This window comes from Hermetia illucens, chromosome 5, assembly GCF_905115235.1.
Source record: "Hermetia illucens chromosome 5, iHerIll2.2.curated.20191125, whole genome shotgun sequence".
Classification (NCBI taxonomy): domain Eukaryota; kingdom Metazoa; phylum Arthropoda; class Insecta; order Diptera; family Stratiomyidae; genus Hermetia; species Hermetia illucens.
The window spans coordinates 90,973,237-90,990,796 of NC_051853.1; the positions used below are offsets into that span (position 1 = coordinate 90,973,237).

Below are 17,560 nucleotides of genomic sequence, written 5' to 3' on the forward strand. Positions count from 1 at the left end.
TCTGTAAGGGCAATATCTATGGTAGAAAAAGACGTGATAGACGCTGCCTCAGATGGAGCGATTTCCAACTGCATAATAAACAAATATTTTCATGAAAGCACTACTCCTCCTCCAATATAGTAATATGCTATTGTTAACTTTATTTGTGCAGATATCGGAATGAGGTGTACTTTGAGGCCTGTGTTTGGTATAGGTGCAATACAGTGATTTTTTTCAGATGGTTCGGTTGGATTGGTTCCGAGAACGAGACTTGTTTTACTTTTTGGAGCACACATGTTGAGTCCTCACTCTCCTGCTTTTCACCCAATGTCAGAAATTGATGTGATTATATTCTGTGAAAAAATATTTTGCTATACCTTTTCTTGCATATATGGGGACCTCCCCCTTATAAAACAAACACAAAAAGAAGTAACTCGTTCACAGACCACATATTCTCAACATATTTCGTGACGATAGCTCCAGCCGTGTCGGAGTCAATCCAGTGTGACAGACGGACCTACAGACAGGCGAGCTGAGGGACAGACAGGCATCGAATCGATTTTAGTAACCTTCAAAATATTATACACACAATATCTCAATAACCTGGTTAATTTCCAACCTTCCCCCATGTTTCAAGATGCAATGTGAAATCATTTTTATAAAAGGTGAAAACAGTGGACGCTTTTTGATGTATTGTTTATTAATGGATATAATAATTTATTTCGATTTTTTATAAATTTTTAGTCATGATAAGATTGAATTGACTACCACATGCACTTAAGCTAAGTGCTGTATACGTATTTGCCAATTTAAGCAATTTATTTAAACTTTGCATTCCGCAAAATACATAATTTTGAAATACAATTTATCATTTAAATACCACTTACAATTGCTCTGCACTAGTCTGTCTACATTTCGACTGCCGGATAATTATATGGCGAAGGCGGCGCGAATGGGTGCAAAAAGACTATAGCTCTGATCAATCCATCTCGTAAAGATTCATGCGGTGAACCAACATTGAATATGAAGGTAACACCATCGCATGTTACTTCCGGGTAACAATTGTACATGGGGTACCAGCCCACCTTGTTGAAAACCACGCCAATCTTATACATTTTTTGTCGTTGAATGAAAACAGGACGATCAAATGAAATTTCCAACAGCGAGTCATAGCGAACACGTGATGTACAATGCGTATATGTCAGACGGGAACCCTGCGCGTCAAGTAAATGCGCGTACAAAATTTCCGAATAACGTTCGGTAAATCCTTCCGAACTCATAAGTTCACCGCACAACACTTGTGTGGGCACTTGAACACCTGCGGAAGAGGAAAATACGTACGAAACCAGATTAACAGATTGTCTAGAATAAATCAAATTAACGAAGGTCTAATTTTCATTTAGTAGTTTTAGTAGTTGAATTTAAATTGAAGATTCGGCAAATGTCTTTTAGGATTTTGTTACACTTCACTAGATCTAAACTATTTCAAATCAAACAAATCTCAGCAAAAAACAAGTCAAACATAAATAATCAGCTTAGTTCTTAAAAAATCCACATATCAACACCACGAACCTCACCTGTAATTAAAATATTCTTGTCAACATGGAAAGTGAGTGAACACTCGGTTACACTTGTATTTCGATAATCGATTTGTTGTCGTATCGTTCGAACGCAATAAAACTTTCTCGCTTCCATCGTTATATTAACCCCTTCGGACTCTGGGTTGTGTCCACTGCAATTTCCATATGCCGCCATTGCGTTTTGATTCACCGCAATTGGAGGGGAACGAACCAAGCAGTCATTACGCGGAAAAGAAAAGTTGTAATTCTCAAATCCAGGAATAACATCAGAAGGCCTCGAAGGTGTATTCTGGATGTCCTCGTAGCCACAACTGCGATTCCTTTTCTGACGACTCACACAAAATCCCTCTGGCATAGGATAATCACTTGAACTGGAGATGTTAATAAAAATTGCCAGAGACTCATCTTGTGTTAGTAGATTTGATCGAGCTGGACCTTCGGCGAACTGTTGTGGAGTCAATGTAAGGAATCTGATTTTCTTGAGAGCTTCCTTAATAAGCATCTGCTCTAGCAGTTTCATTTCATCGCTGACTTCCAATTCATTATCGTTACTATTCTGCTTTGAAGTACCCTCACCAGCGTCATTATTTGCTGCTGGCTCTTGTGATTGCTCTCGTTGTTTAACATCATTTACCTCTGGCAATTCTTCCACGTCTACATTATCTTCTGGTACTTGTGAGGGCTCACGTGATTTCAACTTGCTTCCGCCATATCCACGATCAGTAGCATACGTTTCAAGAGCAGAGAAAAGAGCCAATTCCGAATCTATGTTCAGGATATCTTGATCAAATATTGCAAGTAAAGTTGTTAGTTCAATGTCACCAAAACTTGGATCTGTAAGTACGTCCTTGGTTTTTGTTGTTATGATCTGTGAAAGATATTTAAAATATTGCGAAATGATTAGTAAATGAATATTATCTAATGTTACTAAGAACTGCTACAGCATATAATTCATTTTTAAGGTTTTGTTTGAAACAATTATTAAACTCGATTCATTCTCTGTCTGTCGATCACCACCGATTCATTCGGAAATGGCTGAGCCAATTGTTACGAAATTTGGTGAAGTGTGACCTGTAAATTCTTTTACATATACTAAGTGCCGCCATTCTGGTTTGAGTTTGAGAGGGGCTCCCCATCAAGCCGACATAATAATAATCGTTAGCGCGGCAATCCAATTGGATCAGGGCCTTGAAGTATATTAGAGCACTTCATTCAAGACTGTAACGGTACACTACAGTGCATTGTAGAAGACAATGTGGTTAGCATTGCGCTCGCCCAAGATTATTACTCTGATTGGACTCAGGTACTTATTCACATCTGAGCCGACCTGGTATCTAGTCACGATAACAAATCCCTTTACCACCAGTGAGATTTGAACCGCGACCTTCAGCTACAACAGCCCAGCACTCTAGCCACTTGAGTCACATACATGCGAGAGAGGATGCACATTTATTTTCACAGAATATGGTGTGGGGTATCAAATGAAAGGGCTACATTAGCACTTTCCGAAACTGAACCTATCCAGCCGAGCTCACAATGGTGCATCCATACGAAATCTAGACCTCAAAGTACATTCCATTCCGATATCTGCTCAAATAAAATTAACTATAGAATACTGCTATATTTTAGAAACTTACACACATTTTCATCCTTGAAGTACAAGATTTAGCATCGTTATAAACGATAATATACGACATAACTTTGTTTGAATCAAATCAAATTATTATCAACAAAGTTATAGGAGATCAAATTTTGCATTTCACATATATTTATTGCATTCTAGAAAGTGCATGACGTCATCATCATATAAAGTGAACTTATATGAAAGGCGGGGTCTATGGGGTCTAGCTTCCTTTAGTTATTTGTATATGAGTATGAATTACTGGAGAGAGACATGTTTTTGTATATGTATGTGTTAATAAAATTTAGAGATAGTGTCCGAATAGCTGAGTGGTTAGAGCACAAGGCTGTTGTACGGAAGGTCGCGGTTCAAATCTCACTGGTGGCAGTGGGATTTGTATCGTGATTTGGCGTGGGGTACCAGTCGATACAGATGTGAATGAGTACCTGGGTCAAATCAGGATAATAATCTCGGGCGAGCGCAATGCTGACTAGATTGCCTCCTACAGTGTTACTGTAATGGACCGCTACGGTCTTGAATGAAGTGCTCTAACACACTTCAAGTCCCTGATCCAGTACTAATAATAATATCCAATAGGAAGACATGTGTGTTCGTTAGCGCCAGTGGTATTTACTTTAAGTACATATATGATATGTATGCTTTTGTGCACAGAGTAAAATGGAAATGCCTGAAGATGCGTTAGATCAATTTGGATGGTCGACGTTTATTTAAGATTAGGACAATATTTATATCTTTGATATGTATGTACAAACGTACATCTGCACTTTAGCAATTAATGAAGAAATATTTTCAATTCCTCACATAAAGTGAACACAAAACCTTTATACCCGAAGCTTCCGGTATCCCGACTTTTTTCGCATATAAGCGGAGAGGGCAGGAGAAATGGAAATCGAGTAAAAAAATAACTAAATCTAAGGTAAAGGTTAGGAGTGAATCTTCGATTGCAACGCCTATATATTGAGTCTACCGGAAAATTCTGTCCGTTTTGGTTACAACAAATTTTAACAGCTATGTGAAAATCCATTTGACACATATTTTGTCATTAAATGTATACATACTGACCTGACCTATCAAAAGAACTAAAGAGAAGATGATTCATATTAGTTTTAAGTGAGTCGGGATCGTGTAATGATTGCTATTGATAAAGCTAAAGTAAAATAAGTAAAATTTGAATCATCGAGCCAACACAAAAAATCGAACCTTTCTTGCACCGGATCATAACTGGAGATGAAAAGTGAATTACCTACAAAAACATCGTAAAGAGAAAGGCATATTGCCAACCAGGAAAAACTGCCACCTCCACCGCTAAAGCGAACTTGAACTTAAAGAACAGGATGCTGTGTATATGGTGGGACATTCGACAACCGCTACATTGCGAACTGCTGAAACCGGATGAAAAGCTAAATTCAAAGAGGTACTAGCAGCAGTTAAATGATTTAAACACAGTTCTCCAAGGAAAGGTGCCGACCATGGTTAATAGGAAGTACATCATATTAATTCATGATAATGACAGGCCTGATGCTACTTTGGAGACGCATCGGAAGCTGGCAGAGCTAGGCTGGGTAATTCTGCTGCATCCGTAGCACCCTCCGACTACCACTTGGATCCGCTGCCGAAATATCAACCAACACTACTTTTCGGATAATGATAATTCTTTTAGTTATTTATTTTGCTGCCGATAAGATTACACTTCTACTTTATTATTTTTATAGTAATTAAGGTGGTTTTTCTAAGTAATGAGTTTTTTTTAACAACAAAAAAGTGTAATCTTCTCAATCTTTTTTTGTTATTATTGGAATTTTGAATTATGATACAAAATTTTTAATTAAAGACTAGTTATCGTCTCCAATGCTTGTAAAGTCTGCTTAGGACTTAAACGCTTATACTTTACAAGTAATACTTATTTCGGAAGCTACTTACATCCTTCATCAGTAGTTTGCTGCTTTGTATTTGTACGTTTGTATTTTTTTGTGCAGTCGAAGTGGGCTTCTTTAATGCTGTAATAATATATTATACTAAAATTATTTGTTAGGAATATGAGGGAGTCCCGAGTCCGACATCCACTTGATGGCGAAAAGGAACAATTAGAAAGAAACTTTCTTTCTCGATTTCTGGTCCACGGACCCCACTGTTATGGGCTGGAACCCAAAATTAAAAAAAAAAGACGACTTACGATTTCGTTCAGGGCCGAGACAACTCATCAGATGCTGCCTCTACCTCTGCCCTGGGAGCATCAACACCGAAGTGGTTACTGGGTGTTATTTGCACCCTTATATATAATTCATAATACGTCACCCTTTAAGGATATAAGGGGGGCTATCACGTGAATGACAGACCGGATCAATTGGGAAGAAACTTTCTTCCTCAGTTTCTGGCCCTGTCCCCTATCAAATGAATGGCGGACTCATGACTCCCTCATATCCCTAAAAACAATTCTAGAACTGTTACCTTATGTGGGCGTACGTAACAGTACCTAAAAGATGTAATTCTATGCCACTTTAATTTCGGAACCCCATTTTTCACCAGCATTTACAGCGTTGTTAGGTTATTTGGAAAGAGTTAAATGATCACTTTTGATTTTTTTCAGTTGGCAGCCAGCATTCCCCATTCATAAATTATTGGCCTTTAAACGAAAACGGCCGTTTCAAAAAGGGTACTCTATAATTTTCGGTACGAGGAAATCAGAGCCAAACAAAAAGCTTTTACCGTGATTAATCACGTATTCCTTATTCTTGGGTCTGATGAACACACTGCCATCGAATATAATAATTCACTAAAAAAAAAAAGTTGGGAATTTCACATTCGCCTCGTCAAGAAAATAGTCTACTGCAAACAAAACCAAATATGTTTTCAAGGCTCATAATAAAGAATGGTTTGACGGTGTAATTAGTTCCCCTCGGAATTTGGGAAATTCTGATAATATTGACATTGATGGACTAAGTAGCTCCACTTCAGGGCGGCCTGCAAAGGCCTTCCATCCGTATCTTCACTCGTCAACGCCACATTCAACGAAGAACTTACGTTGGCAGCTCCAGTCAGTTGTTACAAACCTGGAAAGAGGGATGCTGCACAAATTGTAGATTATTTGCAAACCTCACCGGCGAGAGCTTCCAAAATAAAAAAAGGTGGTGCATGCTTCTCCAAAGTTGCCTAGAAAATACATAGAAGGAAAGCGCTTGCTTTGAATATTGACGGTGGATTTACTAGAAGTTCCTATATTCTAAAAGTCCTATGGCAAACATTTATCCATCATATCACAGCATATTGGCAACAAAGGAAAAATGCTATCCGGAAACAATATCCATTACTGATGTTTCAGCGTAGTTGACCATATGGATATTGGGGTACGAAAGGAAGTTATACAGCAAAGAAAGAACCGTGAACTAATTATGACGTATAAATAGAGATGTGATAGAAGCAGTGAGCCATACAAACTACAAATAAAAATAGCGAGGTAACAGTTCAGATAAATCCGACGAACATTTATTATATTTGCAGCTTTCATTGTTCCTTTACAGCTTCAGGGAAATTTCAAAATTATTTGACAAAATCCTTGGCTGTTCTCATTTCTGTAGAGACATCAAAATTTTATTTAAGAAAAAGGGCAAGTATTTAAGTCTCAAGTATATGAAATATGCAACACAAACCCAAAAATGATAAACGACTTAGACGAATTAGCTAAATTATAAGTTGCAACCTCTTGTTTTCAACATGGTCGATCTACGTTGCATGAATGCATTAGATTCTTCGAATATATTTTGCACATTGCGTACAGAAATGGCAAGTGCAAGTGTAAAGCATTTGTATTTCACCCTGAATTTGCGCTACAAAGGAAAATTGAACTTATTCGATTATACCATACTCGTATCGAAAGCCTGACAGGTACTGAGGAATTACTTTGTTTTTCACTAGATGTGATGAGATTTTTGAAAGTAGTAGTTCTTCGAACACCTTTGAGAGGATAGGTAGCAAACAAGAAGTCTATAGACAGCAGATTCAACTCCCAGCGCATTCTTTAAAACGAAACTGTCTTGCACATCTTCGACCGCGACGGGAGTTGTACGAGCAAAATTCCGCGCATAAGGGCTGATGTTAGTTCTGTGTGTGTTGCACTGCATTGATGTGCGCCCACGGGTTTTCGAGTACATGACTGCGAGTTGCTGCGTGCACGCGGCAGTATCTGTCATAACAACATTACAACGTGAGTGATTGCGATACCTGAAGGATCCTGCAACATTTGTCCCGTCATTAGGTCATGTCCTGGAATTTGCTTTGGGCTTACTTATTTTTTAAATACTCGTGCAACTTGTTCGGTGTTTTGCAAATGCCGCTCCTTCTTTGGTACCACTTCTTACACAGCCGCGGTCTGCAGTTCACAGTGGCAATTCGCATTGAGCAGGTCTTTTCAGCTTTCTTGCAGCTTTCCACAGGCAAAAATCAGTTAACTTAGTAGGCGAGAAACCGCGTAACTTTGTAACTTCTGTTCCCATTGATACGTACCGCCTTCATGAAGCCATTGACTTGCTCTGGCCAATTGTTTTTTAGCGCTAGAGATCTGTGAGTCTGTCATTTTTTTCCCAACTTCTGCTTTACTTGGACCAGCTGCTGTATTGTATGCGGTGTGCTATTTTTTGGAAGATTGACGATACATAGCAGCAAATAATGCAACCACGGTCATTATTTCCTTGAATTTCAACAGGGCTTTGTTCACTTAACCTCTGGTTTTTAAGGAAGTGTTGATTTACAAATGAGCACATATACTTACGAAAATTCAACCAGTTCGTTGACTTAATTGTAAGTTGCTGGAGAATTTGTTTCATATGTTGCTATTATCGTTGGATGCTTTAGTGTCTTCTCTTTCAAGAAAACCTACATTTCGCAGACAGAACTCTCATTCATTATGTGCAGAAATTATAGTTTTGCTAGTGATTCCATGGATGCCAGAGATAGAAAGCCTACAGTAAAATGATAATGATGCCACTCTAGATAGCGACTTTTAAATACTTTCTTTCTTTTCTTTTGCTTTTCTGACAGAATAGTTTTTGATATATATTTGAACGATACTCCACACCTTTGTTTTAAGTACTTACCTTTTAAAATAAAAGTACTAAATCGTACTTTCTTCGTGCTAGATACGTAACCACTCCTAGTTTTTTAATCGATTACTGTTTTACAGTAAAATGGAACTTTGTGCAAAATTTCAGACCTCCAATTGCAACAATTGTGAAGTTAGGATTTTCTTCCCGCTACATTTAACGTTTAAACTACTGTGCATCGTCAACAAATTTCAACCGATCAAAAATAAACTGACCAAGAAAACCTTCAATCATTTCTAGCTAAAATCGCTAGTTGTTACTAGTATCGTTTTGCAGAAGCCGATGGAATTACAGCCGAATTGGTTAAATATGGAGGCGACCAGTTACACCAAGTGGTTCACCAACTTGTGCTCAAGGTATGGGACAGCGAATCAATGCCTGACGATTGGCAACGAGGCATAATCTGTCTCATACATAAAAAGGGAGATATCACACAGTGCAGCAATTATAGAGGTATCATGTTGCTGAATACCATCTATAAGATATTCTCCGCCGGAACATCATTGGCCCATACCAAAGAGGCTTCACTCCAGGCAAATCAGCAACAGATCAGATCTTCTCTCTGCGGCAAGCGATGGAAAAACTGTTGGAATATGGACACCAGTTGCACCATCTATTCATCGACTTTAAAGCCAGCCGCCTATGATAGCATAGCCAAGGTAAAACTGTACACGCCCATAAGAGAATTCGGTATCCCGCCGAAATTGGTAAGACTGACTAGGCTGACCCTGACCAATGTGCGAGGCCAGATAAAAGCAGCAGGATCACTCCCAAGACCATTCGACATCAACAACGGTCTACGACAAGGAGATGCCCTATCATGCGTCCTCTTTAATCTCTTTAAGTCCAGTCAATGAAGGCAAGAAAAAATATATGGGGGCAACGTCAGCACCGAAGACGAACCAACCAACAACATCAAACCGCACTGGTCAAACAGGAAGAATAAGGATAGGAGAATACAACTTTGAGACCGTTGACAATTTCTCCTATCTAGGGTCGAAAATCACAACCGATAACAGCTACGATGATGAAATCCGCGCACGGTTGTTGTCAGCCAACAGAGTCTATTTCAGCTTACAACTGTTCCGCTCGAAACGTCTCACCATAGGGTCAAAGCTCTTACTGTACAAGACTATGATTTTGCCAATCCTCATGTTTTCCTCGGAAACTTGGGTTCTTAGCAAGAAAAATTTGGCCGCGTTCGAGAGAAAAATCCTCCGAAGAATTTTTGGCCCCCTACATGAGGATGGACGATTCCGTAGCCCGTAATCTATGAGCGATACCATGACTAGGTTACGGTGGGCGGGCCACTCAATCCGTATGGATGAGAATGATCCCACCCGGAAAGTCTATAAGGGCAATATCTATGGTAGAAAAAGAAGACGAGGCAGACCCTGCCTAAGATGGAGCGATCGCAAAGGACACAAGACACACAAGACACAAGACAGCTTTTAGGGATATCGAATTGGTGGACCTCGGCGCAAAACTGGGATGTCTGGAGTTCCTTATTAAGGCAGGCCTAGACAGGATACCGGTTGTTTCACCGTTGATCATGATGATTATCGTTTTGCATAGCCATAGTATCGCGCCTAAAAAGCTGAATCATACAGTACTCGGTTCAAATGAAGCATATTTCCGATTGCAGCTCTGCAAGTTGGCTTAATAATTATAGAATTAACTGTGTGAAGCGTGTTTCTGCTGCTGAAGCCGAGGATGTTGGTATGCCTGACATTGCTTCTGCAATGTATGCTACTGAAAGAAACGCGCCGCAGACCTTGTCAACTAAGTCGGCTGCAATTTGTAGCAGCTGGCCATCAATCGTCGCTATAATCGTGTTACGATGAGAGTAGGCTGTTGCATCACGTTTGTAACAAAGCTGTCAAGCAATCAAACTCCCCTAACAGATTAGCCAGTCGTGAATACCGACTGCATTTCTTATGTCTCCGTGAGTGGTTGAAACAACAACCACTTTGTCCTACGTGCCGCCAATTCTGCTCCTTATCAACGGAAAGAATTTCCAAGGGAGAGAATGAGGGGGAGGCTGTGTCCAGGCCGGCTGGACCCGTGCCCAAATTCCCGATAGGGCAAATGGCCACTCTTCACAAGCAAGCAAAGGAAGGTAGTGTCGCCTTTTCGGCCATTTCAGCGGAAGTACCATTTAACTCCCGAGTAGGAGCAGGAATGAGCATTCCACTGAAGAGAGCACTGCTACGACAACATATCAACACCGTAGCTTCGTCAGGCAGCCGGAAGTTTTGGAACTTCTCGGAGACCGAACCCTCCACCCCGTTCTTCTTCTCGTCTAACTTACAGACCCATCGTGAGCGAGGTCTCCAGCGATTCAACCTTCCTACCGTCGAGTGCCGAAGAGTGTGGCGATCAATTGGAGGCGGTATTGTCTGCTCCGCTGTGCTGAAGCTGTCGCGAGCCTGGCCACCGCTAGGGGCTGTGCCGGGCATCTCGTGAAATATTTTGTTAGGGAGGTGGAGCGCCGGACCTGATTACACTGCGTGTGCATCAAAAAACGGCGGGGAAGCACCCTACCACCATCCTATCACATCGTCGGGCTGCCAACGGTCTCTGTCTTACCGCAATTCCCGGTTTGTCATGTCCCCTGTGCGGAGTTGCCAAATCTCCCATCAGGCGCGTCCCTTCGTGCGGATAAGGGAATGCTCGGCGAATGTGTCATGGGCATGCATATGCACGCATCCGGAGATGTGCGTGTATGGGCATGCTTATGCGCAGGCCGGGTAGGTGGGAAGTAAACGTCCACCCGTGGATAAAAATTGGCTATGGGAAGGACACCCAGAAATTAAACCAAATATGGAAGAGGAGAAAAGTAGTTTTTTTACGGTGCAGGGCTTCGGAAACCCAGTGCCGGCGGTTTTTGGGAGTGAGCAAGCGGGCTCCCGGCCGTCGATATCCAACGACCGCAGTGCCTCAGTAGTGGGAAACTTGGCTACTGTGGCATCTAATGCTACAAGAGATAATGGTGGAGTGGAAATTAGGTCCACACCGGATCCCTTTAGGAGTTCGAAGCTTGGGAGATCACCACCGAGAACAATGGTTCTTTTTGGTAGTCGAGATTCGTCGCGGGACTCTGAAAGAAATACGAATAGTCCCTTAATCGAGATCATTCCTTGTGGCGCAAGGCGCGAAAGCAAACGGGAACATACCGGAATGGCGTTCGTTACACTTGGGGAACGAATAAATGAACTGTGTGAGTTCATCAAGGAGAGGCGGAATATCCATCAAAATATTCGAGCCTTGATAAGAGGCATTAAATTGTCTTATATCAGGGCACTCGAAGAAAAGAATTCCCAAGCGTCAGTTGGCAAGGTCACAAGGGAAACGCAGGTGACGCCTCCCCGTGATAAAGCAGGCGGGAAGACAGGAAAACGGGCTAGAGACGGTACCAGCGAGCCTCTTGGACCACAGCAAGCCCCGAAGAAGAAAAAAGCCTCTTCACCAAAGAAGGCGGAGTCGGCGAGAGTACCCGCGAAAGTCGGTAATCTCACGATTGCAGCCACAACACCTACAAAAGTGGAAGAAACCAACGCCCGGAGGCCCGAACAATGGACTAAGGTGAGCAACAAGAGGAAAAAGGACAAAAAGAAGCTCCGCCCGGAAATAATAATTATTTCCAAGAAGGGAAATATGTCCTATGCCGACATCCTGCGAAAGGTGAAGTCAGACCCGGAATTGAAGGATTTGGGGGATAATGTGAGCCGTATTAGGCGAACACAGAAAGGGGATCTGATGCTGGAGTTAAGTAAATCCGCCGACAAGTCGGCCGATAACTTCCGCGGGAAGGTGGAAAGTGTACTTGGAGAGGAAGCTGAGGTAAGAGCTCGGAAACAGGAGATAGTGGTTGAGTGCAAGGACCTAGATGAAGTCACCTCACGGGAGGACATCTGTGCTGCGCTAAAGCAGCAGTTCAACCTTGGCGATATAGACCAGAGTGCCATAAAAAGGATGAAGAAGGCATATGGTGGCACACAGACCGCTATTATTAGTTTGCCGGCGGAATCAGCTATTAAGTTGATTACCGCGGGCAAGGTAAGAGTAGGTTGGGTCGTGTGCAGGCTCAGGGAACAAATCTCTCTAAAGAGATGCTTCAGATGCCTCGATTTCGGCCATTTTGCGGCGGCATGCACTAGCCAGCATGATAGGTCGAGGAGTTGCAGGAAGTGTGGGGAAGAGGGCCACCTCATCAAAGATTGCACCGGAGATCCACGGTGTATGTTATGTAGTGGGAAAGAGGGCGTGGACGGCCGGCATATTGCGGGAAGCAGCAGATGTCCGGTATATAGGAGGGAGCTGAACCGCACAGGAAAATGAGATTGATACAAATCAATCTCAATCACTGTGAGGCAGCTCAGGACCTGCTCTCGCAAACCATTCGAGAGTCGAATGTCGATCTCGCGGTTATTTGCGAGCCATACAGAAACTACGGCGGTGCGACTTGGGCGGTGGATGCGTCTGGCAACGCCGCAATCTGGGCGTGCGGAAGACAGGCCATTCAGGAAGTCATGGCCCCCCCCGGCAGCCGGTTTTATAAGGACGAAGGTCAACGGTGTCCATATTTACAGCTGCTACGCTCCTCCTAGTGCAACCTTAGCACAATATGAGGAGATGTTAGACAGTCTGGTGTTGGATGCTAGAGGCCGCAGCCCTAAAATCATTGCGGGCGATTTCAACGCGTGGGACCTGGAGTGGGGAAGCCGATCGACGAACACCAGAGGTCAAATTCTGTTGGAGTCATTTGCGGAGCTGGACATCGTGCTGGCCAACGTTGGATGCGTGCCCACCTTTCGAGAAAGAGGGTCGGGTTCGATCGTTGACCTAACATTTGTTAGCACTTCACTGGTGAGGGGGATGGCTTGGCAAGTGAGTGAACACTACACCCACAGTGACCACCAGGCCATCTTCCTCCACATTGGGAACCGGGGAAGCAGTCAACGACGCTCTGGAGGTGGAAAGGCTAAGGCGGTTGGCTGGTCTATCGGAGCTTTCGACGAGGAGACATTCCTGGCCGCATTGGAGGGAGCCCATGATCCGGATGGAACAGCGGTGGAAAGGGTCACACAGCTGTCTCAGCGTGTAACCGAAGCATGCGACGCTACGATGCCACGACGACGTTTGCACCACGGCAAGAGGCCAAACTACTGGTGGAACTCGGAGATCGCTGCCTTGAGATCCTCTTGTTTCCGAGCGAGGAGACTTTCCCACAGGACAAGAGGAAGGCCGGAGCACCAGGAGCGTGAGGAGGAATACAGGGATCTGCGAAGCAACCTTAAGAAGGCCATTCGGAGAAGCAAGCGGGAATGCTACCAGAAGCTCTGCATGGAGGCTAATAAGAATCCGTGGGGTACAGCCTACCAAGTTGTAATGAAGAAGATCCGCGGGCGAAAATCACCTCAGGTGACATGCCCACGGCTCTTGTTGCAAATAATTACAACTCTTTTCCCGCAGCAGGAGCAGGACGAAAGAGAACCCCAACTGGCAGCTCAGCAGGACGTCTTCTCGATCCCTGATGTTACTGAAGAGGAACTTTGGGAAATCTGCAGACGTATTGGGGACAGCAAGGCTCCGGGATTGGACGGAATTCCGAACAGGGCTCTGAAGGTGGCAGTCAAGGCCAGACCAAGGTGGTTCGCAAGCACATTCGAATCGTGCATGGCGGAAGGAGTGTTTCCCGCCCAGTGGAAGAGGCAGAAACTGGTCTTGCTACCGAAGCCTCGAAAACCACCCGGCGTGCCCTCTTCATATCGCCCTATTTGTCTCTTAGACACCATGGGGAAGATGTTGGAGAGGGTGATATACAACAGGCTGCTCCCGTTCATCGAGCTTGCGGGTGGTCTTTCAGAGCGGCAATATGGGTTTCGGCGAGCCCGTTCTACGGTCGATGCAGTAGCAAAGGTCGTGGAATTGGCTCGAAATGCGATGGCCATGGGCAAATGCTGTGCTCTGGTGACGCTGGACGTCAAAAATGCTTTTAACTCAGCCAACTGGGGCTGGATTAAGGGCGTTTTGGCCAAACTGGGTGTTCCTAGCTACTTGGCTCGGCTCATCGAGAGTTACTTTTCGGATAGACTTCTCTGGTACGAGACGGACGACGGGCCGAAGGAGTACATTGTGACAGCAGGTGTGCCTCAAGGTTCTGTATTGGGACCGCTGCTGTGGAACATAATGTACGACGGAGTGCTTGGCCTTCGCGTGCCGAAGGATACAACGCTGATTAGTTTTGCGGACGACTTGGCGGTAATTGCAATTGCAAAGCATCCCGAGGACGTGGAGCTTTATGCAAATGAAGCCATTCATACCATCAAGTCATGGTTACGAATGGCCAAGCTGGACCTGGCGGACGAAAAGACGGAGGCGGTCCTCATTACCAACCGTAGGAAGAACAACACGGTTACCATCCGGGTTGGTAATCGTGAGGTCGTCTCAAAATCGGTTGTCAAATACCTGGGGGTGATGATCGATGCCAAGCTGAGTTTCAAGGGACACTTGGATTATGCGCGAGAAAAGGCAGCAAATGCCAGCTCATCCCTTGCAAGGATGATGCCTAACGTGGGAGGGCCGAATTATAGTCGCAGGCTACTCATCGCGGGAGTGGTGAGGTCGATCCTGCTATACGCGGCCCCTGTCTGGGCGGGAGCGTTGAACCACGCGGTCAACCGAAGGAAGATATGTTCGGCATACCGGCCAATTGCGCTAAGGGTGTGCAGCGCATTTAGGACGGCGTCGACGGAGGCAGTGTGTGTTATCGCAGGAATGATCCCTATAGATCTTCTAGCGAGCGAGGCACACTGGCTCTACGAAAAACGGAAGGCAAATCCAGCCGAGGTGAATGCGGATTTCCGAAAAGCCATCAGGAGAGAGTTGTGTGGCAAGTGGCAACAACGATGGGATAACTCCGACAAGGGCAGGTGGACCCATACATTGATCCCGTGCATCGAGAAATGGGTCAACCGAAAGCACGGAGAATTGAATTACCACCTGACACAGTTCCTTACGGGACACGGTGGCTATAGGAAGTACTTGCATCGCTTCGAGTTGGACGAGTCTCCCAACTGTCCTGAATGCGGTGCTACACTCGAGGACCCGGAGCACGTTATGTTCTATTGTCCCAGATTTCTACAGCAGAAAAGGAGGTTGAACAGCATCTTAGGGGCGGACATCGAGCCCTCCAACCTGGTGGAAGAGATGTTGAAGTCGGAGGAAAACTGGATGGCGGTAAATGAGGCAGTAGCCGTGGTGCAGACAAAACTCCTGGAGTTGGATCGAGCTCGGAAGGCGGCGCGACGGAGACGTGACATGGACGAGCTGGTATAACGAACCAGAGCCTTCCCCGCGAAGTAATACTTCACGGTGGTCCCGCGGGGAGGGGCGGAAGAGTGGGGATGGTTTTAGTGGGTGTGAATCCCACACACTGCTGCAACCTGGCGCAGCAGCGTCTTCCTAAGATTTCCACCTCCATCCATAAAAAAAAAAAAGGTTTGTCATGTCCGTAGTATGTCTGTAGCAGCAATTAACTGCATAAGCTATCTGTCACCGATTCCATTTATGTCGGGGATTTCGGTGACATACAGCGGCGGTAGTACTACTATGATTTGGAAACATTGCTGTCGTAGGTTTGTTATATTATACCTCACAAAGCTTGCGTCCTATAGTTCGAACTAAATTTCAGGGCTGTGGGGATTGCTGTGCGGAAAACTTGGTGCATAGTTCACCACGGTCGCAGTCATTATGTATTATAGACATTATCTTTGTCACTGCTTTGTCCCCTGTTCTACCAAGTGACTGCTCTATTAAACCCAATACCAATTAACTAAAATTTAGGGAGTAGATCACTTCGGTAGAGAGTTAAACAAGTTCTACTTTCAGGAAAGTGTCTGCAAGTAATAGTAGATTGCTAATAATGATGAATGCTATTATTTAGTTTACAATTAGAGTAAAGATGTTTCTTATTACAAACGGCTTTCAAGTACATTGGGTCGAAAATGACATTTTATGGCAAAACTCTGTGATATAAAAAATCGTAAAAAATGAGGATTAGAAACTCACTATCTCGGAACTGTTTGCATGAGAAAATAGACTGTCAGATGCTTATACTTTAAAAAGAAGCATTTTTGGAAGCATATAAAGGATACTTACTTGCATGCACCTCTGCATAAGCCGCGGCTCCTCAAATAACTTTGCAAATTCATACGCTCTGCATGCGTTCTTTGGACTCAGATCTCGCCACAAGAACTGCGTGCATTGCTCCACCACATGGGGAAGTAAATACTTCTTGGCGACGTAGCACAGTTCACATGCTTTATCGAAGGAGCTGATATTTATCTCGTCCGTGTAGATATACTCCATCATAGCGCGGAATGCATCGGGCTGTACGTCAGGGATGAGGATCGGATCGGTCTTGTCGGGCAAGTTACCGTAAAACATCCTTTCAAATACAGGCGATGACATAGCAAGGATTAACTTATGACCCGAGAGGACTTGCTGATTTGGTTCCGTCCCTACCAGAAACCGACAATCCGCCCATTTCTCCGACTCCAGAATGTATTGACCGCGGGATTTGATGTTGCGACAGGAATTTTGCCAATCAACCGAAGGTTCCATTTTCCCACCCAATGAGTTTTTGCGCAATTATTCACCGGGAATCCACAAGATTCTAAAAATACACCGTACTAGGACAGAAATAGCGCCGAAGGTAATAGAAACAGATTTGACAGTTTGTTGTCAAACAATTTTTTGACACCTGGGCTAATACGCATGATTTTAACTTGTGGTGAAAAATTATCTGGCATTGCCATCTTGAAAAAAGTATTTTCAAATAAATGTTGAAAAGGTACCTAGACATGTTAGCACAAAAGGCTTACTTACTTCCAGAGGTTGCAATATAGACAACGATGCTGTTTCAGCTTACAAAAATTGTTTCGCTTGAAAGGACTCAGGGTCAAAGCTCTTACTGTACAAGATAATGATTTTGCCACTGCTAATATATTCCTCGGCGACCTGGGTTCCTAATAAGAAAAAAACTCTTAGCCGTATTCGAGAGAAGAATCAAAATTGTTGGTCATTATAAGAGATGGACGATTCCATAGCCTACATAACAACAAAATTTAACATCGATGTCACGACCATCCGGTTCCGGATAAAATCTCAAATCTCTCAGCTCAATAGGCTGCGGTGGACGGGTTACTTATGGGTAAGAATAATTCTGACTCTGAAAGTCTATAACGGCAATATCTATG

General features: G+C 43.7%; 1 protein-coding gene across 1 annotated transcript; it reads right to left on the reverse strand.

Moving 5' to 3' along the window:
- Positions 1 to 659: 659 nt before the first annotated feature.
- Positions 660 to 17,052, reverse strand: LOC119657521. The gene is made up of 3 exons (XM_038064463.1): positions 16,461 to 17,052; positions 1,557 to 2,427; positions 660 to 1,297 (listed from the first exon to the last, which is right to left on the reverse strand). Exons 1-3 carry the CDS (start codon positions 16,923 to 16,925, stop codon positions 888 to 890), a joined length of 1,746 nt encoding a protein of 581 aa, XP_037920391.1. The 5' UTR covers positions 16,926 to 17,052; the 3' UTR covers positions 660 to 887.
- Positions 17,053 to 17,560: the final 508 nt, after the last annotated feature.

What these genes read in the sequence shown, in the direction of transcription:
- LOC119657521 (XM_038064463.1), bottom strand. Translation starts at nt 16,925, where the DNA reads ATGGAACCTTCGGTTGATTGGCAAAATTCCTGTCGCAACATCAAATCC. An exon ending in TTATGCAGAGGTGCATGCAA is followed by an intron (nt 2,428 to 16,460) that starts GTAAGTATCCTT and finishes TATCTTTCACAG; the next exon opens with ATCATAACAACAAAAACCAA. An exon ending in CAAGAATATTTTAATTACAG is followed by an intron (nt 1,298 to 1,556) that starts GTGAGGTTCGTG and finishes CCTCTTCCGCAG; the next exon opens with GTGTTCAAGTGCCCACACAA.